General features: G+C 39.0%; 3 protein-coding genes across 4 annotated transcripts; all 3 read right to left on the bottom strand.

Moving 5' to 3' along the window:
* Positions 1-459: 459 nt before the first annotated feature.
* cdkn2d (cyclin-dependent kinase inhibitor 2D (p19, inhibits CDK4)) lies at positions 460-2,339 on the bottom strand. The gene is made up of 3 exons (XM_065242869.2): positions 2,170-2,339; positions 1,913-2,056; positions 460-1,443 (listed from the first exon to the last, which is right to left on the bottom strand). The coding sequence occupies exons 2-3, from the start codon at positions 2,051-2,053 to the stop codon at positions 1,087-1,089; spliced, it is 498 nt and encodes a 165-aa protein (XP_065098941.1). The 5' UTR covers positions 2,054-2,056; positions 2,170-2,339; the 3' UTR covers positions 460-1,086.
* Positions 2,340-2,669: 330 nt separating this feature from the next.
* On the bottom strand, positions 2,670-9,437 carry ap1m2 (adaptor related protein complex 1 subunit mu 2). The gene is made up of 12 exons (XM_065293960.2): positions 9,243-9,437; positions 7,605-7,761; positions 6,641-6,708; positions 6,210-6,340; positions 5,963-6,110; positions 5,731-5,857; positions 5,477-5,619; positions 4,997-5,068; positions 4,749-4,907; positions 3,312-3,437; positions 3,080-3,155; positions 2,670-2,966 (listed from the first exon to the last, which is right to left on the bottom strand). The coding sequence occupies exons 1-12, from the start codon at positions 9,282-9,284 to the stop codon at positions 2,941-2,943; spliced, it is 1,275 nt and encodes a 424-aa protein (XP_065150032.1). The 5' UTR covers positions 9,285-9,437; the 3' UTR covers positions 2,670-2,940.
* A 1,568-nt stretch (positions 9,438-11,005) lies between these two features.
* On the bottom strand, positions 11,006-21,066 carry ldlrb (low density lipoprotein receptor b). Of its 2 annotated transcripts, none has more exons than XM_065242867.2 (18): positions 20,878-21,066; positions 18,691-18,813; positions 18,399-18,521; positions 17,927-18,298; positions 17,220-17,342; positions 16,943-17,065; positions 16,628-16,753; positions 16,389-16,517; positions 15,950-16,121; positions 15,482-15,700; positions 15,125-15,243; positions 14,896-15,035; positions 14,665-14,806; positions 14,430-14,570; positions 14,230-14,340; positions 12,965-13,039; positions 12,716-12,879; positions 11,006-12,336 (listed from the first exon to the last, which is right to left on the bottom strand). In XM_065242867.2, exons 1-18 carry the CDS (start codon positions 20,933-20,935, stop codon positions 12,301-12,303), a joined length of 2,496 nt encoding a protein of 831 aa, XP_065098939.1. In that variant the 5' UTR covers positions 20,936-21,066; the 3' UTR covers positions 11,006-12,300. The 2 variants fall into 2 exon arrangements, with proteins under 2 accessions (XP_065098939.1, XP_065098938.1); XM_065242866.2 differs by having other exon boundaries at positions 14,230-14,343; positions 20,878-21,065.
* Positions 21,067-22,089: the final 1,023 nt, after the last annotated feature.

Below are 22,089 nucleotides of genomic sequence, written 5' to 3'. Positions count from 1 at the left end.
CTGATTATAATGAGGTTCTGAAAGTCTCAGTATCATCACTGCTGAATGAAGTAGCAGGTATCTCGATGTACCTGCCAGTGACACTGAACAAACAACACAAGCATTGTGTGTCTGTCCTCAATCACAAAGTTCCTGTTCAAAGCTCTTTCTCTGCACAATGTTGCCTTGTACAGTCCCTCATTCACATTCCTGTTTTGTGTGTAACTGTGTGTTTGTCTACAGTCACCTTGAGCACACACTGTACTGTATTGATTTGCACAGGTACATACTGAAACTGTTTACACAAGTGAAGCATACTAACTTGAGGCCCATATACTTATTGATTAATGATAAACAAATGTGTTAAGGAATTATGTTCAGTCAACAACCACACTGTACATTATTAGCTACTCTGGTACGTTTTCAAGGTGTGTCTAAAGATTAGGGATCTAAAACAAAAAGTGCGCAAACAAACACGTATTTCACAAAGTTATGTTTATTTTTCTCACATTCTTGGTGAGAGCCATCTGCTGGGAACATGATGTCATCTTACTAGGTAAGACAACTAACAATTCAGACAAACATATTTTCAGTTCATGAAACACCATAATAAATACAATATAAAATCCCACAATAAACATTTACATTTATATACAGAAATAAATAAGCCAAATAATTTCATCAAATGTTATTTACACATGTTAATAATGAAAAACAAACAAACCACGCACACATCATTACTCCTAACACACATACTGTACACACAAAGCGAATATTTAACAGGTTTATCAGTGCATGTCGCTCAAAGGGTGGCAGGAAATAATTTCATGAATATTAAAATGTTTACAGTTAAAGATTCTGCACAGAAATGGCTTAAAATACTAAAGAAGAGCTATTTACATTTGTGCCAGGCAAAGGTCAACTAAACTGTACAAGAGCAGCAAGGATTTGCTCTGTGCAAACTGGTGCTACACATTCCAGCTAATGTTAGGATTAAGCGATCAAACTATTTAACAGATTTTAACATATAACACATTAAAACTAAATCCCAAACTATGATTGTGCACCGAGGGCTCCCCACGGCACGAATTGAACCGTAAAGTCAATTTAACTCAAACTTGTTTGACGCTGTAAAAACTCCACCATCTCTGAAGCGCACGCGGCCCGTGCCACATCCAGTGCATTGGCCCCTGTGCTGTCCCGGTGCTCCAGGTTTGACAGGGGACCCAGGTACTCCACTACATCCCAGTGGTTTTCACGGATGGCGATGTGAATGGGTATGGCTCCGCTGTGGTCAGGGATGTTGACGGAGGCCCCGTGGTCCACCAGAGCTCGGAGCGTCTCCAAGAAACCCGTGCGGGCGGCATCGTGCGCGGGCGTCACTCCGCAGCGGTCCTGGACGTTTGGATCAGCGCCGTGTTCCAGTAACGCGCGTGCCACACTGGTGCAACCCATCATCATCACCTAAGTCACATCACACCAAACATACATCAATGATATCAAAGTGCCTCGCGAATGATAAAACACCACTTTAGACACAGTGGTGCCTGAGAAGTGGGTATACCCTTTAATTTACACCCCTATTTTTTCAAAGCGGCCCAACTAAGGTTGAAAACCCTATAATATAAACAGTGACATGTAAGACTAGTCTTGCATAATAAGTTCACTCCAAAATGGGTTAGTATTGTCACTGCTGCTTGACCTCTCGGCGTTAAGGATCATTATGAAGTTAATATTTAGAAGAGAGTAAACCCCATGCCAAGAGGGTATAACTTACTCCGTATACCTGCACTACACCACTGCGTACACATACACATACAGTACTACAGACAGTGAAGGTGACGTCATCATCAAGACCGGTCCGTTCACTTAATCCCGACGGGAGAAATGAAATCGAAACAAGTAGCAGTGTAAATACAGTAGCAACATTTACCTGTAGGGCGGTTTTCCCAAACTCGTTGAGCGTGTCTGGTTCGACCCGGTGATCCTGTAAAATCCGCCGAACCGCCGTCACATTCCCCTGAGCAGCGGCCGCGCTAAGACTCTTCCCGTAACCGAACCCGTCCAGAACCATCACCTGAAACATCGATCGATCGCGTTACATCTGACGTGAATAACTCGCTGACACGGAAATCTCCGTGAATTTAAGTCTTTAGATCTGAAGATTAACATGAACCGCAGTGTACTTACCGTGTGTCTCTCAGTCGGTATTTATCGATAAGTGACCGTTGGCTGTTTATCTGTTTATACAAACACGTCAAAGCAATCATGTGTACGTGTGTTGTGTGTGTGTATGTGTACTGTAAGCGCCTTTACATGACCGCCCGCTTGATCCACAACAGCACTGGATGACGAGCGCTCTTCCACCAATCAGAGCTCACACACGCCATCAGGGATACCATAATTGGTTAAAAAGGAGGAGTGCTGATAGGAGTTGCTACAGTGTCGCCGTGGTAACTTCCCCATTGACCAATGAGAAAGCAGAGCACAGAAGGCGGGCGATTTGAGAAGGTTTATTTGTAAACTGTTGAAGTTCATTCAAGTTTCTGAGTGTCAGAGTAAAAAGAGCGGGTCAGGGTCACTCCACCTCCGCTAAACTACATAATAAAACCCGATTAAATATGACATCAGTCAGAACAATCACGTCTGGGTATATATATCATAATAAACAGAGGGAAAAAATACGCAAATACTTTTAAATACATTTATTGCAATATTCAAGTACAACAATTTCCATGATTTTGGAGCAATAATCTTAAAAACGAGTAAAAATTAATTGTGACTGAAATGTTGTGTATGCTTATATTTAGCATCAAAATGAATAAAGTAATTACTTTACCTTACAGAATAAACTAATATAGATAGAAACATTGCATACATTACCCCCCCCCCCAAAAAAACTTTTTGATGTGCATTTCTCCTTTCCATAACTGTATGAATGCCAAAACACTGCAGCTCACATTAGCTGTTTGTCCTCAGCTGGTAATCTAAAAATAGCACACAGAAGAACAGCAAATGATATATGTTGAATAAAATACATACATTATATAACAGATATTTATTCAGTGATGATAAACAAACCACAACCCGATCTGCTCACCTCCACTCTGTGTGATATAGCGAACCCACGGCAGCGCCTGATAACCGCTCTTCTCAATAATCTTCATGTATCGAACCTTACAAACAGCAAATAGAATTATGTATAACTAGGTTATAAATATAATTAGCAGAATCTATTGTAAAATGTTAGCACATTAGGAAAAAAATATTACAACAAAGACAGTATGCAAACGCTAACACGCATGCAAATGCACATGCAAAAATTCTCAGACCTGTATGCCCGACACTGTGAAATATGGGATCTCGAACTTGACAGTGATGGGAGGCCTTCCCTCCAACTCATCATTTTCCACACTTGGCAGACCGAAGTGGGCGCGCATCAGAAACTCCTTGCCTCCCTGCAAAGTGACAAAATGATTAAAGTTCACAAACTTTAACTGACGAACAATAAAACTGAGGTGGGCTGTGTTTGTTAAAGTGTCAATAAGACCTTCATTAATGATTCACTTGTGTTAAAGGGATGATCCATCGTTTTGTCTTATTAAACTATGTTATTACCTTAAAGGTCACGTTCTTCCTGATACCATTTTTTAAACCCTAGTTATTGTGTAATGTTGCTATTATAGCATAAATAATAGCTGTAAAATGATAAAGCTCAAAGTTCACTGTCAGGCGATATATTTTCTTCAATAGAATTCCTGTTTAAAAGCCTACAACGAACGGCCGGTTGGGACTACAGTCCTCTATTTCCTGCTTTAATGACGTCAGTAAAACAGTTTGTTGACTAAACTCCGCCCACATGAATACGTCAGTCACCAGCTGTGGCTCAAACGACTCTGCTAAGCTAAGCTGCTATCGAATCACAGCACACTAAACAAACTACACAATCAGAACTTGTTACGCATTTCTGAAGGAGGGACTTCACATAACAAGGAAGAAATCAGCCCGTTTTGAGGGCAGTGAAAACAGCGCTATACAGATAAGTAAATTGTGTGAAAAACACCGCGTTTTTACACGTGAAACATGAACACATGTTATATTGCCCACTATAAACACAATCAAAGCTTCAAAATCACAGACAGAACGGGAGCTTTAACTAAGAAATGTTGACACATACCTCTATCATCTTAGTCCGTGCATTTAAGCACTGTGGCGCATGGCGACACTTTGGTAGCACTTAGCTTAGCCCAGTTCATTCAATGGTACCTAACAGAGATGAAGTTAGAAATGACCAAACACATCAACGTTTTCCCTATTTAAAACGAGTATATAAACGAGTTATACGATCAAATATGATGGCACAAAATAAAACGTTGTGCTTTACATTATAGTTACCCTTTTAAATCCGCTTTGAAAAGCGCCACATTTTATTTTGTGCCACCATCCTTGCTCGTATAACTCGTTTATATACTCGTCTTAAATAGGAAAAACGTTGATGTGTTTGGTCACTTCTAACTTTATCTCTGTTTGGTACCATTGAATGAACTGGGCTAAGCTAAGTGCTACCAAAGTGTCGCCACGTGCAACAGCGCTTACGTGCACGCACTAAGATGATAGAGGTATGTGTCAACTCTTCTTAGTTAAGGTAATAACATAGTTTAATATGACAAAACAATGGAGTATCCCTTTAAAGTCATGTCTTCAGTAACAAAATGACAGTACATATATTTTTTAAGATTCCTGCACATTTCTATTCATTTATTACTCACTGGGAAAGATTTGATGCTCCACACCACAATGTTCTTCTCAGGAACATATTTGGCATGACCTGTGCTGGTTTTGAACTTGGGAGAGTCTGCATCACTTGGCACAGGAACCCTTACCTCAACATTATTGGCTACAGACTGTTTTTTAAACTGCCCTTTAGCCTGAAAGAGAGAGAGAGAGAGATTGATTATAAAACTTAATATAAGTGATTATGTGTAGATGTGAGAAACATCAGTGCGTGTTGACAAACCTTCACCATAATCTCCACCCGACTGTGAGAGAACTTCTCTATAACAGATTCAATCCAGATGAGCGGCTTTACCTGCACACAAAGCATTAATGAAGAGAAAATGAAAGCAGATCCAGTTAACCCCTTTAGACCTCCAGTGTTTAGTCAGTGTGCATTATTTTGATTGGTTGATCAGCATTTTTATTGGTTTAAACTGAAAAAACATGTGATGTCTATTTCAGTAAAAGCAGGGTCTGAAGGAATTAATCGTAAAGAATCGCTTTAGTTGAAATACAAACCCTTTACATTTACATCACACTTACAGTTCTGGATATACATTATCCCATGATGACCCTTGCACCGCTAATGCAATGAGCTAGATAAACACGTATAACTTTTTTTTAAAATGATCTGTTCTCCTTTTCTAAAATAAAAGTGTAAAAGTTTATTTTCCTTAAAAGTAAAACGAGTAAAGGTTATGAGGAATGGCTGTGTGCTTACATGTGTGTTGATACGGTACGACATAAGCTCAGATTCTCCGTCAGGTGGAATGAAGGATATGGTTCGATCGCTCTCAAAGCGAGACAGACGAACACACTGGTGAAACTTTACATCTTCAATGGCAACGGTCTTTCCTTTGTCTCCTGCACACACAGACCAATACCATCCACAGATATTTACAAAAATAACAAATAATATTAGCTTATATACGTAAAGAGTAAACGCTGGGTTAATAATTAAAAGTTGTTTCTTACGGCCGGTGAGAGCGAACAGCACGCGATCATTCAAACCCAACCTGAGCTCAGGCATTCCTGATAGCATTGTCTTCAGTTTGATACTGCCAACAATATCACTGCTCATAACGCTGCCATTAGCATTCACCTACAAATACACACAAACATCATTAAACACACACACACACAGATACACACGCACGCACACACTACTCTAATCTCTCTGTGTGTGTGTGTGTGTGTGTGGACTCACCAGAACATTAATGGACTCAATGACATCTATAAAGACTTCATTCTTCTTGTATTTGATGCCCTCTGACCTCCAGGACACAGCATTAGTCACTGTGGTGGGCACTTTGGTTTTTGCCACCTCAAGCTTGTTGCCCTCCTGTGTGATGTACCTGAGAAAAACACAAAACAGATGTCAATCATCATCATCATCACAAGAAGAATAGGAGACCTTCTTCATGAGCAGTGATGAAGAGGAAAAGATGTTTTACTCCTGAAGAATCTTGCTGTCGGTCGTCTGCGGGAATCCAAAGTCCATGAGTTCATCCAGCAGCTCGTACACCACCACAAAGTTATCCTGAATGCTCTCCTCCTCCAACTCCTTGAAGTACTCGGTGAAGACCTCAACACACGCAAACACATTCATCATCAAAACACACCACTCGCTTTCTTTCTGCTTTCCTTAAAATAAAATAAATCGCTTCAATGTTTCATTTGTGCTTCTTGTCCACTAAACATCTGAATGTAAATGTATATAGCATGAAGTGTGTAACTACCATCTAAAGTTAATCTTTAACCTTTGTTTTCACACAAATATAAATGTTTATTTATCTGGTGCTAGATTTAAAATGTGATTTTTTATATAAAATTGTATATACATTCAGCCCTTCACCGTTACATTTCAATGAATGTCCCCACTCACCTCCACCAGCTTGTACAGGAAGGCATAAACCAAAGAAGCGTTTGAGTTCTTGTTTGTGGTAGCCACCACTTATATTATTCTCATGTTAAGTTTAACAAACACATTATAGGTTACACATATCGTGAAATCATCCTTTTATCAATTAAGGAAATTAATGAATTTATTCTTTCCAGAAAGGACTTAGAATCTGTTGTTCATGCTTTTATTTGTACGTGGTTGGACTATTGTAATGCCCTATACCTGGGTTTGAATGCATCTTTGATAGCTCGCCTTCAGTACGTTGAAAAAGCAGCTGCTAGGATTTTAACTGGCAGATCATACAACAACAGTGTTCATTCCTTTACAATGGTTTCCGGAGATATAAAGGATAAAATATAAAGTTCTGAATATTGTGTATAATATAAAGCCTTACATGAACAGGCCCAATTACATAAAAGCCATGTTGAGCCCATACAAATCTTCTGTCTCTCTAAGAGTAAATCATCATCAGTTGTTGTCGTCTGTTCTGTGGGCACGTTGAGATTGTGTATTATCTGTGGCAGTCCCTAATGAGCTACCGTTGTTTTTGAAATCCACTCCTTCATTGGTTAGTTTTAAAGGACAATTAAAGACTTTTGCTGTGTTATTGGCATGTTTCTCGAGTTATTGTGTATGGTATTTTCTGAATGTGTGTTATAAAGTGTATTTTTTATTTCTGGTGTTTTTATGACTTATATAATGATTTCTTCCCTTGTACATCACTTTGATCCATTATTATGGTGTTTAAAGTGCTATACAAATACATTTTATAAATCTAAAGTTAGATTTAAATCTAAATTTAAATACATTTTAAAATGTGAAGTATCAGAAAGTTTTCTGTGATGGTTGGGGTTAGGGTTTGGGTTAGGGGAAGGGAATAGAATATACAGTTTGTATGGTATAACATGCAACAAAACATGGAAACCAAAGATGTGTAAAAAGATACAGTAAAGATTGTTGTGCTTGATCCACAGGAAGTGAACGTTGCCATGTGACATCACAGGACAGAGAAGCCCCTCCTCTTCCTGTTGCATTAACAGAGTAAAGAAGTGGTCGATCTCAGACATGTCCACATCACCTTTGTAGTTGCGAAAAATCAGCACCTAATAGATTTGGAGAAAAAAAGAGAGAATAGCGAGACATTTCATTGTCTTTTATTCAGCTGTTATCTATAGATCTAAAAAGCAAAAACTGTTCCTGACACTTTTATTGAGTCATGTTTGATGATACTCCTCTTGAAAGGAAATAACATCTTTTCACATATTTACACCTCACCGAGTCGTACTGTACTAGTCTGTCAACAACTAGCGAGATCTTTCGGTTGCAGGCGGGGGAGAAGTAAAGGCACAGCTGTCCAATCGGACGCTCGCTGCTTGTCGTTTGCTTATTTTTTGCAGATTAAGTGAATTAGATGTAAGATGAGCAAAAGTTTTAGCCCCTAGAAACACTTTATATTGGATATGTTGTGTGTGTCGTCATCAAGGTTTTCACAGCCGGTTTGTGGGCGACTGACCTGGGCCACTGGTCTTGTCTTGCTCTCATAGTACTTGGCTGTAGCACCGATGAAGGTCACCCTACATCTGAAACCGCATACCGTGACAATACAAACTGCATAAGATAAAGTACCTACTTAACGACGCGCTAAAACAGTACTTTCTATATTGTATAAACATGGGTAGTGTGAATGAAATTCACATGTACTACATCCTCCATGTTGATAAATCACTAACATATGTCATCATAACAACAGGTGAGCATCAAGGCACATCCGAATCCAATCTTTGCATTACTTCCGTCTCCTGCGATACCTTCATCAGGTCGATTATTGAAGGTAGCATAGATGTATACTTTCAGTGCCTTAAATGTCGCACACTTCTATGTGTGAGCGTGTACGGGGAATGTGATTGGATGAGCTTGGTTGAGTTTGAAAAAATAAATGGCGGCTAAGACAGTTTTAGTGTAAATAAAGTTATATTTTCACTTTTAACATCTTTTGATTGCATTTCTAGTGAGAAATAAAAATTCTTTATCACAAAGGCGCTCTGTTTATAATGAACAGATTTCCATTACGCTGCCTATGAGGTCTGTCCGAATGTGTTTCCAGCACTGCCGTGCACAAATGCTGCCTCAGGAGTCATTGCCGTATTAATACAATCGAATGATGACGTCAGCAGTACAATACAATAATAGAAATATTAGTTTTTTTTTTTTTAAACCACACACTGTAAAAATATGCAGCATTTTTGTCAAATCAATATATATTTTTAGTTAATCAATTTAATTAAACAAATTCAAGTTGATTTAATAAGTTATGTCAACATATCACAAGCAAAACCCTAAAATATTAGGTTAAATTGACTTTAACTTCATAGTGCATTTATTTTTCTTACAGTGCATCTTCTAAAACAAGTGTTTTTTATTCAAACTGACTTTTTTGTTGTAGTTTTGGAGTAGACAGACAACCACAAAGATGAATATAAACAGTTATCTGATCAAACTCGTAAGTGAATGTGCCTTTGAACACAACATATAACGTTAAAGGTTTATTAAGGCGTTATAACCGCTCGTTATGACTCATATTTACCTTTCCTTTAAGATCCAGCACGAACACAGCTGACGCAGACATACCGTAATATTTATAAAACAACTTCAATCAATATTCAATGGGTTATAAAAAGACTTAAAGTAGTTAGTTAGCAATTAGTCAAGTAGCTGTTGTAACATTCCGGTGTTTAGCTTAACATGGACTCCGCAGGTCTTTTTTCCTTTTCCTGCACGCTACGTGATGACGTCGCCGAGCGCCAGGTGAAACATTACAGCGATCACGTGACTGCAGAAGAGACTCATCGCGTTACTTATTAACAGGTGTATCCATGTCAAATATTATTCCCCTTTATATTTGATGTTGTCTGTGTGGTGTTTATTTCTTCTTTGTTTGCAATTTTGATATTAACAAAATGCCATTTCATCTACAAACAAAACTTGTTTCATCTCATGCCTACTTTTATCTGGAGTAATAAGGACATTACTATTTAAACAAAAGACTATTTTCTTTGCTTTCGAAGTAATATTATTTTGATGGACTGATTATATGATTCAGATGGCCTTCTTTTACTTATGAGGAATTTATGGCAAGATGTAATTTAGCTACCCATACCACCAAAGGCATTTGCAACACTTTTTGGTTAAATATTAATTGTATATAACATAAATACATATATCTCTAGAATAGGCTATTAAATGAATGAAATGATTTGATTCTGTGTTCTTCAGTAAGTGTGGTTGTGTTGAAGTCTAAAAGAGTGAGTCAGTGGTCATCAACTAAAACACATCCGGGCCTATAAAAACACTTCTGTTTGTCAGGTTGTGTAACGCCAATGTAATTGACACGTAAAATGACAATTTAATCTATTGAAAAGAAAATGTCATAAATGTTCATGAGGTTAAATCAGAGAAATACACAAAAGTAAACTCTTGCAGGAGTTTTGAAGACTTTGAATTTGGCTTCTTGTTAATATCGCTTTATATAATGATTACATTTTTGTTATAAAGTTCCACAATACAACCTTGTATTGAATTGAATTAATTTGTGTTATACGTAAGAAATAATTGACGATGGGCCATTGAATTATAAGAAAATATTGCACACCCAAGGTGCAATGCGGCACAACGCGAGGCGGAGTTTGACAAGTTAGGTGTGCGGTTATCAGAAATTAATGCATACCCAGGGAACATTTCTCAGCCAATCAGAATACAGCATTCAACAGACCCGTGGTATAAACAAAATTAACACACACACACACACACACACAATGACACACAAGACACGCCCTCCTAATGTGTCACTGATAAAGTTTGAGATGGAAGAACTTCAGACGACGCCAGCACTGAACTATAAACTGATTGACATTTCATTTTATTGTGTGAATTTTATCATCAGCTATAGATAATTACATTTACAGAAACTTGTAGATTTAGGATGAGGATCTATGAAGAGAAGAGTTGTTTGTTTAACATCTGGTTGGACCACATGCCACAGAAGAGTGCATGAGATGCTATGATGAACATGATGTCCTGAGACAGACAGAAGAGAGTTTATATTTTAACTTCATCATCTAAGATTAAAGGATGAGGATTAATGTATGCGAGTCCTTCATCATGAATGCACTGGGTGGTGGTTTAGAGCGATTAATGGGACTGTTGCAGGTTTGATACCTGTACCTGTAAAGAGATGATAAAACTGAAGCTGCACCTCATTTCACTGTTTCAGAGTTAAACTAAAGATCTCACATAAGAACAAATAAAGAAGAACGAATGATTGATTGATTAAGAAAAGTGCAGTGGATCTAAGATTTCAAAACTTTTATTAGATAAATATCTTATCAGTTCAGCCTGAACATTCTGTTCATAAACCAACAGTGCTGAGAAAAACAAAATGAACCTCAAATATCAATCAGCAGCAATAAGAGAAAGAAACTTCATTAAACGATTGACAACTTCATTCATGTAAATACAGGCACAAATCTCCTCATATTTATCCTTCAATAAAAAAAGATCTGTAGTGCAGAAGATTTCAGATTGACAAACACCAGAAAAATATTTCAAATGAACAAATGTACAAAATAAATAAAATACACTTTCCTTCTTACAAGTCTTATGTTACATGCAAACATTTACAAAGACAAGATTCTTCATTGACATCGGATAACAGCAAACCATCTGATCATCTGATTGTACCTGCCTCGCAATAAACATCAGAAACAGAAGCGAACGTTCCTACATTATTATAACGGAGAGCTGACATCAGACGACTCAATGTCTCGAACAAACAAACAAATAAGAAAAGGTGTCACCTGAGTACATTCTGACGTTTCAAGGCATCGTGGAAAAATTCTGTGAAATACGACACATCAGTCGCACACAGAAACATTCGAAAGTCACACAAAAACAGATCAAGTTTGACTTCAATGATGGATCTCATCGATAACAGACTACACAGAAGGAACCGCAAGAACAGAAAAATCAGCCGCCTCAAAAAAAACAAAAAAAAAAACATTTGTTTTCTCTCATTATATTTAAAGTAACCCCGTAATTTTATAAAAAACAAATATATTGTTAAGACAAAGATTTTGTTCAGTTTGTCTGGAATTTACACAAAACCTGTGACGATGAACAATAATAGTGCAAGAAGAGAGACAGCTGTCAGCCTTCCACATAAATAAAATCAATATTTATAAAGTTCACTTTAAATAAAAGACAATCGTTTTAATATCTCCCAAACAAGAAAATAATTTATATAAGAAAACAGCTGCATTTCTGTAGTGTGCAAAGCATCAACTTCCTTTAAACATCAGGAGTCATGTGATCGTATACCTGAGCTCACAGTAAAACAGTAACATTACAGGCATTTCATTTCTTTTAAAGGGTAGTGGCTTTTAAATGAGTCAACGATCTTCAGCCGGGTGCTGTGTGTGAACGTCTTCGGCTATGATATCAGGCCATTAGATATTTGTGTTTCTTCAATGAAACAGTTCAATAAAACACAAAACTGAAGTCTGCGTCATCCTCGTTTCATTCAAAAAATCTCAGAGCAGCATTTCTAATGACCTCCATCACAGATTTCTGATCTGACCGTCATAACGTCAGGCTGTTTCTTCATCCAAACTGAACATTTGATCCTGACACACAGAAAGATAGACATTAACAGATATACAGCATAACATAAAGAAACTTTAAAAATGAATCTCTAACAAACAGACTGTTTGTCTTTATTAACCCACTAGAGTCATCTGGATTACTTTAACGAGGAATGGATTGATGAACATAAGTCTGGTACAAGAAGATAAAAACTCATTCATTTGTGTTGTCAATATTATTTGACCTCTAACGTATTTAAATAGATTTGTGCTGACATTAATTTATACAGACTTTAATAACAATACTTTCATATTTTATATTCTAAAAATATAATGCAGAAAGGTCAAATTACAATGAAATGAAATTCATGAAAATCAGAAACATGAAAAATATTTAAATCAGATTGTTGTGGTGTCGTACCGAGGGATGCGAGTAGCCGTCCAGACTGGGGCTTCTGAAAATGTGAACAGTGTCATCTGTTGTTTTCTGGTAAACTGGGTTGGTGAAGTGGATTGTGTTGGTATTTTTCAGATGCCAGTGCCTCCATAACAAGACGCCACCAAACACAATCAAGCACAAGGCGACTGTAGGACAGACAGACGATTCAATGGTTAGATGGTTTATTCAGTTAGGGTTTCGTGTGTCACGTGACAGTGATGTCTGACTTACCTATAGGAAGAGTAATGTAGAGGACAGTCAGATGCTGGGACGGGCTGGAGACCGCCTCTTGTGCTTCATTATTCCCTAAAAAAAACAAAAATAAAAACATTCAGTGTGTGAACTACAATCCAAAATTCACCTGCCATAAAACAGCTTTTTTTTTTATATAATTTTTTATGAACAATTGATGGCAATGAAATATTGTCAGATTTTTTGAGTGAGTAACAACAGAGGACATTCACAGCATCATATTGATTTAATTCAATTCAAATTCATTTGTATGGTGCTTATTTCTATGTTGTGCTTCAGGAGGACGCTGGTTTTTAAAGTGTAGTTCACTCTCAACAACACATTTGTGAAGGTAATAAAGACCATCAGCAGTTAAAGTGTAAAGTTAATAAATAAATAGCAATAAATTGCCCTGTTTTCTGTGTTATTATTTTTCCTGTTTTCTTTATTCTATGTAAAGCTGCTATGTAACAATGCAAAATTGTGAAAAGCATTATTTAAATATATTTGAATTGAATGAGCTATTAGACTACAGTGCCAGCCAAACTTGGGAACTAAAAGGGTGAGTTTTGGGTTCATTGTTAGTGCTCGGTAACTTCTTATTTAATATGAGGTTACAGTAAATAAAAAAAGACTTCTGTATTATTAAGAAGGTATTCGGAGGACATGAAGGGCTTTACAAAATGACAAATAAAGTGCTTTGACAAACTGGCCGCGGGTATACAATAATAATGAAATGAAAACAATGTAAATCCTATTCATCAAAATGATAACTGTTAATACAATATCAGGAGAAATAACTCACAATTATCATTTATTTATATACATTGATGCATAATAGACGGATGTTTAGATGAAGGATGATGGATGGATGAATGTGTGGATATCTATCTATTATAGGCAGATATTTAAACAATATCCACCTTTAGTATAAAGACAGAATTTGATTGAATTATTTGTGTTTAAACTAAAGCAGGTGTCACAACAAACCCTCTGTTTGTTATCGTGAATCCCACCTATGGGGTTACGTTTGCACTCCTCCTGTCACTTTCAGTGTAATTGTACGATAACGGTAGATCACACAAACAAACGTCATCAACCCTCATCATCCCAGAAGCTACGCCTCTGCACACAACAAATGTTTTCTCTCACGTCACTCACATCAGGATTAAATATCAGATATGATTTCACACAATCAGACTGAAGTCATGCATACTGTTGAAATGTTTTGTGTGACATCATCATACAGCAGAACAGAATCTCACCGCTGAATGAGTCCGTGTGTGTGGTGAATCTGCTCGAGTCCTGACGACGACTCTCTTTTGTGAGTCCAGATGAAGCTCTGGTTGTCGTGGGTAGCTGGGTTGTAGTTTTGGCTGCTGTGGAGAAAAGAAACCCTGGTGAGGATGATGATGATGATGAAGACCGTGTGCTTTAATTCAAGAGCGGGAACATCTGAACACACCTGAGACGCACGTCTTCATGTCGGCTGCCAGGGTCATGTGATCAGGACACGCACACGTGTATTTGGGTGAACGCATGTTAATTATCGGTGCCGGCAGACACAAGAACTCACAGCCGCCGTTGTCAAGGCACCAGTTCTGTCCTGTGACACACAAACACATCAATGACCATCAGTCACCTGACACATGCTGTGGATCGGTAAGTGTGCGTGCGTGTGTGTTTGTGTGTGCGCTTACCTGCTGGTTGTTTCAGGCTGTGATACAGTACAATATCTTCAGGTGAGTGGAGATGTTGTGCTACAGCTGTGATGTCTCGTCCCGTCAGGCGGTTTGCACTCCAGATTGCGTTATTAGACACATCAGTCCAGAAGATCTTCTCCTGATCAACATCAACATAGACAAACATTCAGAACTATGACGTTACACAAACACACACACACACAGAGACACACAAACATTCATACACACCTCAAACACGGCCAATGACAGTGGATGTGGGAGCTTCTGTTCATCATAGATGATTGTGTGACGTTGTTCTCCAGTAACACCAATGCTGGACAGTGTGTGTAGTTTTGAGTCGACCCAGTAGAGACGCTGACTTATCACATCTGAACACAAACACAACACACACATCAGAACCCAACAAAACATCCATGTGGGTTTCTCACTAAAACATCTGAGTCCACGTCTGTCTCACCCAAAGTGATGCCGTTGGGCCAGGCGATGTTTTCTGTGACCAGAGGCTTTCGATCTGCACCGTTCAGACCACACCTCTCGATCCGAGGAGATTCGCCCCAATCCGTCCAGAACATAAAACTACAGCATACACAAACGTGTGAGCTTTATCTCTTCGTTAACTTTCTCTCTCTTTACCAAAACATCTGATTTAAAGCAGTAATCCTACAATAAAACACACTCTCAGCGTATCTATTATTTAGTTCTGACGATAAGTTGAAAGTTCAGAGAAATGATGAATGAAGAAAAGTGTCTTTGTACCGAGCAGCTTTAAATGCGGTTCATCCGATCAGAATAATGCTTTATAAGAGGGACTCACTTTCTCTGAGGGTCGACGACAATGGCGCGAGGAATCTGTAATCCGTCTCTAATGAGAGTCTTGCGTTTTAAACCGTCGGTGGTTGCCACAGAGATCGTTCCCAACTCCCTGTCAGTCCAGTAAATGTTCCCATGGATCCAATCCACAGCCAGTCCCTCTGGAGTAGCGATATGGCTGTCAATCACAGTGCTGTTGTGGGCGGGGTCACTGGCCAGTGTGCTGTAACAAACAGATGAATATGACAAAAACTGTACACACACACACACACGTGTGCAGGCTGTAGCACATCTTAGTATTGATAATTATAGAAAACCCCTCGCCTGACTAAAGTAATAAGTTGAACTTAGAAATGAAAGGTGGAGGAGCAAACGAGGATCTGTCACGTGAGTGACAGGATGAGATCAACCAATCACAATCAAGTATTCTAGTGCTCATGCTAGAAATATTTTCTGATGCGTCATCTCTCACCTGTAAATCTTTTTCTGGCTGACATCAGACCAGAAGATTTTGCCATTAGGAATGTCCACGTCCAACGCCACCACGTTCTTCTGCTGTGGGATCAGTGACGTGTACTCCCTGCTGCTCAGCATCATCTTCCTCACATCGTGACGGGTGCTGAAGAGCAGATACGCTTCAGACACTGCCAAGAGAAACGTTGACATCATCATCACACTGTCAGAGAACACTAGTATTACTGAACATATTTTACCAATGACATCACCATCTGGTGGATTAGACACACGCACTTCTGCCTTAAGTTATTCATGACGTTTCATTAGCAGTTGGTGATGTCTTTTACAACTAAACTCCTCATGTTTGCATTTATAGCGCAGCAAACTCACCGTATAAAGATACAAGCTTCCCATAATCCCTCTGTAGATGAAAGAATGAGATGTAATTGATGTACCTGTAACTGCTTTACAGTCTCCAGTCATGTGATCTACTTCATATCCATCCTTACATTCACACTTAAAGCTGCCAATCAGATTTATGCAGATCTGACTGCAGGTGTCTGCGTCTGCGCACTCGTCCACATCTAAAGAGAAACACAGCCAGAACACGTAAATGACCAGAGAGAGAGAGAGAGAGAGAGAGAGAGAGAGAGAGAGAGAGAGAGAGAGAGAGAGAGATGTTGTTGTGTTTTACCTTCACATTGTGTGCGGTTGGTCAGACTCATGCGATATCCCTCAGGACACAAACACTCGTATCCTATCTTCAGATCATTACATGTGTGAGAACAGCCACCGTTGTCTTTAAGACACTCATTAGTGTCTACACACAGACGCACACACACACACAAACACACATGAGAGACACAGAGTTATTTATGTTTCTGTCATGTGACCAGAGACTTTGAAACATGTGAATGAAACACACTATGTATCAGCTACATTCCTGTCACACGCTGTCACGGCATCTCTAGCGCTTACACATAAACATCACGATGAAGAAAATACTCACCACAGTCTCTGAGAGGCTCATCCGACCAATCACGGCAGTCCCTCTGTTTGTCACACACTTTATCTATGCTAATGCACTCGCCACTCTGACATTTAAACCTGCTCGGCCCGTCGCACGTATTCACTACAGAGAGAGAGAGAGAGAGAGAGACACAGTTACTGACAGTTTAGCGTCCACTGATATCATCATCATCCTGTTTACAAAGCTTTTACTCAACAGGACAATAATAATAATAATAAAACTGACTTGATAATAGATTCAGGTATTATTGCCTTACCACTGACACAGTCCATCTCATCACTCCTATCCAAACAATCGGAATTCCCATCACACTGACGCATTCCTGGGATACAGCTGCCGTCTGTACAGACAAACTCATCTGGGCGACAGGTGGGCGTGGCTACAAAAAAAATCAAACAACAAAATGAAAATCTGTAGAGCGACACTAACATCTTTTTAACCAGCTTCACAAATAACATCACAAAAAACTCAACGCTTATGCTCACATCACATTAAACCGGATACGCCATTCCGGCTAACAAGGAAATGGGAAAAATTAATTGTCTGCTTTGAAATATAAACAGGTGCGTGAAGATTCTGCATTTGTGCTTTACAGTAAACAATCGCATGAGTCTTTACACGAGGCCGAGTAAAAGATGACAGAATTTTCATTTATGGCTTAAAGGAACAGTATGTAATAAATGTATATCAATAAATCATAAAATGGCCCTGATGTGTCACTAGACATTAAGAAATCATTTTCATTTCAAATACTTTTATCACTGACAACAGTGCTCCGGCCAGGAGATTGTCATTTAAAAAGTGGAGTTGCAGCCCTCAACTGATGTTTATGTTGTCATGTTGTGTATTGGCCACCAGTTGTGTGATTGCAGTACCAGTTTTGGCCACAATCCTACATACTGTTCCTTTAACTTTGCCTTTAAAGCTGTGCAATACTGATTGTAATCAAAGTTTCCCACTCACTGCAGTTGTTCTCGTCCGATCGATCGAGGCAGTCGAACCCACCGTCGCACCTCCAGCTGCCGTGGACGCACTCGCCGCTGCCGCAATAAAACTCGTGAGTCTTGCAGGCCGGGCGCTGAACCGCACCAGATCTGCAGTTCTGCGGCCACTCGTCCGAACCGTCCGTGCAGTCGGGCTCCCCGTCGCAGGCCCAGAGATGTGGAACGCATATCGAATTATTGCACTGGAAGGAGCCGGGGCTACAGGTGGGGGCGGGGCAGGCAGATTCATCGCTACCGTCATCACAGTCAGAATCCTCGTCACACACGAACGACTGCGACACGCACTGCCCGCTTTTACAACGAAACTCGCCCTCCGTGCAGTTTTTTAGCACTGAAACAATGAAAAACATCACATTACACAACAATATTACACAAATGTGTTCATGCTTTTATCTGGGTAGTTGTGTTTTGAAAACAGTAGTCGCTTTTACCGCAGCCCTGCTCGTCCGCTCCATTCTCACAGTCAGATTTGCCATCACAGCGCCACCCGGAGGAGATGCACTGATTGAGACGCCCGCCGCACCTGAACTGACTCGTCGCACACAACTTCTCTTCTGTGAACAGAGTTAGAGTTTTATTATTATTATCAGACCGCAGGGATTCAGTTCTGCGTAAACGTTCTGCTCATCATTGAAAATAACTTTACTGCTGATATAATTCAATGAGAAAACTCTCTCAATGAAGCAGCATCACAGCTTGACCTTAATAAAGGTTCACACTCACTGCAGGATGCCAGAAGTTCATCGGATCCGTCACCGCAATCGTCTGTGTCGTCACAAACCCAGCGACTCGTGATGCATTTCCCATTACCACATCTGAACTGATCCTGACTGCACACTGCTGCACCTGTGACACAACACACAAACTGTTACACCTGCACTACACACACACACACACACACACACACACACACACACACACACACACACACACACACACACACACACACACACACACACACCACATTTCTGTAGTTACTGATACAGTACAGCTGTACATTCCTTTAGAAAATAAAACTTTATTGTTGTTGCTTTCATAGATTTATTTTGTCATCTACACATAAATTCTCTGTAAGGTAAGAAAATGAATGGAATTTGACCTTAAGATTCTTCTCATAAAGGACGCGAGTCAAATAACATTAGTTACTGCTTTACTACCATAACTGTGACAGAAAATGTGTGTGTGATCTTAATTGTGTAGTCACAAACAACAATGAATATCATGACGCCTGTCTACTGTCTCTTTAAGACAATGCTAGAGGCGGAGTTTAATAATCACACCACCAGTTGCTCACTGGTCTCTATGGCAACATCTGCATCATACAGGGAGAGCAACAGCATTAAATCATCAATATTTATAAAAAACTCAACTAGAACTGCTGTGTGATTGTGTAAAGATGCAGATTGTTGACCGAAATTTTACATCCTAACAAAAACGCAGACCCCATCTCTCTCTCTCTCCTTTCTGTGGTGAAGATGAAACAGTTTTTCATTTGTTTTTAAGTGTGCAAGGCTCTAACCAATGTTTGACATTTTAGAAGAATGGTGTCAGTCTCTTGGGGAAGTTTTTTTTTACCTGTGTTTTTGTATATGGTCCAAAATATAGCAGACGTAGGAGGGAAGCAAATGTTTTGATTAATTGTATTATTGGGAAAGCAAAAATGGCTTTATGGCTCTCACGGAAAAACCAAACGAATGGTCTTGGGTCAATTGAGGTTGTGTTAATTTTAAGGGGATTAGTAAAATCTTATATTAAAATTTAAAGTCCCTAAAAGTCTCTCTCCCTCTAAACACATGGCTCGACATAAATGACTGAAATGTAGATGTCCGCTTGTCTTGTGCGTTACGTGAACAGGTGTGTCACTGTCTGTATAAAACTGGATCATCCACTTCCGGTGAAAACTGCACAAACCAGGTCAAACTAGACCCAATGTGCCAAGACTAACCCTAACCGTCAAACCACCCAATAGCTGCGTGTCCTTGGCAGATTTGTGAAATACACATTTCCAGAAGTGGCTGATTTTTTTTGCGACATACGGGAGTTTTTGTGAAATTGCCGTGTTTCCATTGCCCGTATTCTTAATTAGCAATGTCAATTTGGCGGGTAATGGAAACGCAGAGCATTGACAGCAACGCGCATCAAAGCGCCGAACCAATCAACGACGGCGTCACATAACACATATGCGGGGTGGTGAGGGGTTTAAAGCCCTAACCCTTGATCTTCTGAGGATCAAAAACTTTTAAGTTCACAAATTTCATCAATTTTATTATTACTTCTAATTTGTTTTTCTAGTACACGAATTCCGTCAGTTTGCGGTGGATCAGCACTTCTTGATTTAATTTTGCGTCTGTGTTGAGTTTTTCTGTTTCCGCCTGCAGGTGGCACTGTTGACATCACAGTCACTGAACATCATCTTACATCAGTTAAAAATAAAACGACTTATTTAGCTTAAAATCTGAATCATTTAACACAGCTTACAACGTCAATGTGTATGTATGAAAACAATAACTTTAATCTATAAAATGAAGGCCTATGAGAAATATAAATGCACTGTAACTGAGGAATGCTGTTGAACATTTTACGACCTAACATTTTCCAGATTTAATTAACGTTAGTCAGCCTGGCAACAGATAGAGAAGATGCAAAAGAGAAATATTAAGATGCAAAAAATGAACAGACACAAAAGTAAGGGTTGACAAAAAGGAATACGACAGAAAAAAAGAGAGGCAGAAGTGAGGGAATAAAGAAAAACGTTAAAAAATCAACAAGACAATCGCCATAAGAACAAACAGACCAAAGTAAAATCTGACAACTAAAGAACCGTGAAAAAAAATGTTTTTCAGGAAGCTAAGCATCCCCATCTCATCTCATCTGAGCATAGCAACGCCCTGTTATCGAGCTGACACTCACCGGTTCCGTGATGACAGTGAAGCAGAAGAACCGAAAAGAAAAGACCCAGCTGAATCATCTGCGCTGCGGTTCTGACCCGACACACAACTCCTTAACTTTTCTCTCTTTCAAGAGTTTCAAGGTTAGATGACTTTAAGCTCGTGCACAGCAATGGATCAGTTCTGCTCTACCGGAAAAAAATCTATCCATTTCAATGAAGTCCTCGGGGGCGTGGCTTCAACAGTGGTGTGATATTTGAAATGTGCCACGTCATACTCAGTGGGCGTGGCCTCTGAGACACCAAACACTTTAGTTCATTCAGGTTATCTGTGTTTGTGTTGAGTTTCCACGCTGCGCGTTTCCTCGTGTAGATAAGAGAAGTAAATGAGACGCAGTCTCTTGTATGGTTTATTAGTGTACACAACCAGCACTTGTTTGATTAGTATTATTTTATTAGTCCAGAGACTGGACAGTGATGCAGACCGAAACCCCCTCGGGTCAGAATGAGGCCCTCAGGGACCAAACCCCCCATGTATGTGAAACCAGCTCCCTGTGGTCTGGTGCTGTTCAAAGAAAGACATCAATATTTATCATACCTGCAAATATCAAACTAGAAACAATAATATTTCAAAGAATGGATAAGATGAATCATTTTACTTAGTAAGCAAAACGACTACATACTGTAAATATGAAGCCTGTCAGTCATATATTTTGCTCTGAAATGCTGGATGGTGATTGGTCAAGGGCAGCACTATATATTTAATTGAGTAAATAGTCATGAGCAGAGTATTGTAGAGATCTCACTCGTGGGTTTATTATTTCATTCAATAAAAAGACAGAAATATTAAATCTATTCAATCTGAGGATGTTTAGGAGCTCACAGATGGTCTTCGGTAAGTGTCAGTAAAGTACTGAAGATTATTTGCATTGTGTTTGTAGATGCATGAAAATAATGTTTGAGGTCAGATGAGGAGAAGCGGCGACTCAACATCACCAGATATCAAGGAAAGAATAGAGGACAAAATGAAGTTTAAAGCTCTGTGTAATACACGCTTAAGCTTTATAATCTAATCAGAAGCATTTAAGTAGTCAAAGCCATAAAATGGACAAAATATAAAAATGTATGTTTATTGATTTCAAGATACACTACTCAACATTTTATTTGTAACACTGAAGTATACTAAATAATATTCATGTTTACATTCTGTGGGAGGATTAAAAAAAGACTTTGAC

This window comes from Paramisgurnus dabryanus, chromosome 7 (genome assembly GCF_030506205.2).
Source record: "Paramisgurnus dabryanus chromosome 7, PD_genome_1.1, whole genome shotgun sequence".
NCBI lineage: Eukaryota > Metazoa > Chordata > Actinopteri > Cypriniformes > Cobitidae > Paramisgurnus > Paramisgurnus dabryanus.
This window is presented reverse-complemented; position numbering and strand designations above follow the sequence as displayed.

Coding starts and splice junctions, on each gene's coding strand:
- ap1m2 (XM_065293960.2), bottom strand. CDS start 9,284: ATGTCTGCGTCAGCTGTGTTCGTGCTGGATCTTAAAGGAAAG. Junction 7,762..9,242: donor TGCTGGATCTTAAAGGAAAG/GTAAATATGAGT, acceptor CAAATCTATTAG/GTGCTGATTTTTCGCAACTA. Junction 6,111..6,209: donor GACAGCAAGATTCTTCAGGA/GTAAAACATCTT, acceptor TGTTTTTCTCAG/GTACATCACACAGGAGGGCA.
- ldlrb (XM_065242866.2), bottom strand. CDS start 20,935: ATGATTCAGCTGGGTCTTTTCTTTTCGGTTCTTCTGCTTCACTGTCAT. Junction 18,299..18,398: donor AGCGGACGAGCAGGGCTGCG/GTAAAAGCGACT, acceptor TCATTGTTTCAG/TGCTAAAAAACTGCACGGAG. Junction 15,036..15,124: donor GCCCAACGGCATCACTTTGG/GTGAGACAGACG, acceptor GTTTGTGTTCAG/ATGTGATAAGTCAGCGTCTC.
- cdkn2d (XM_065242869.2), bottom strand. CDS start 2,053: ATGGTTCTGGACGGGTTCGGTTACGGGAAGAGTCTTAGCGCGGCCGCT. Junction 1,444..1,912: donor TTGGGAAAACCGCCCTACAG/GTAAATGTTGCT, acceptor GATGTGACTTAG/GTGATGATGATGGGTTGCAC.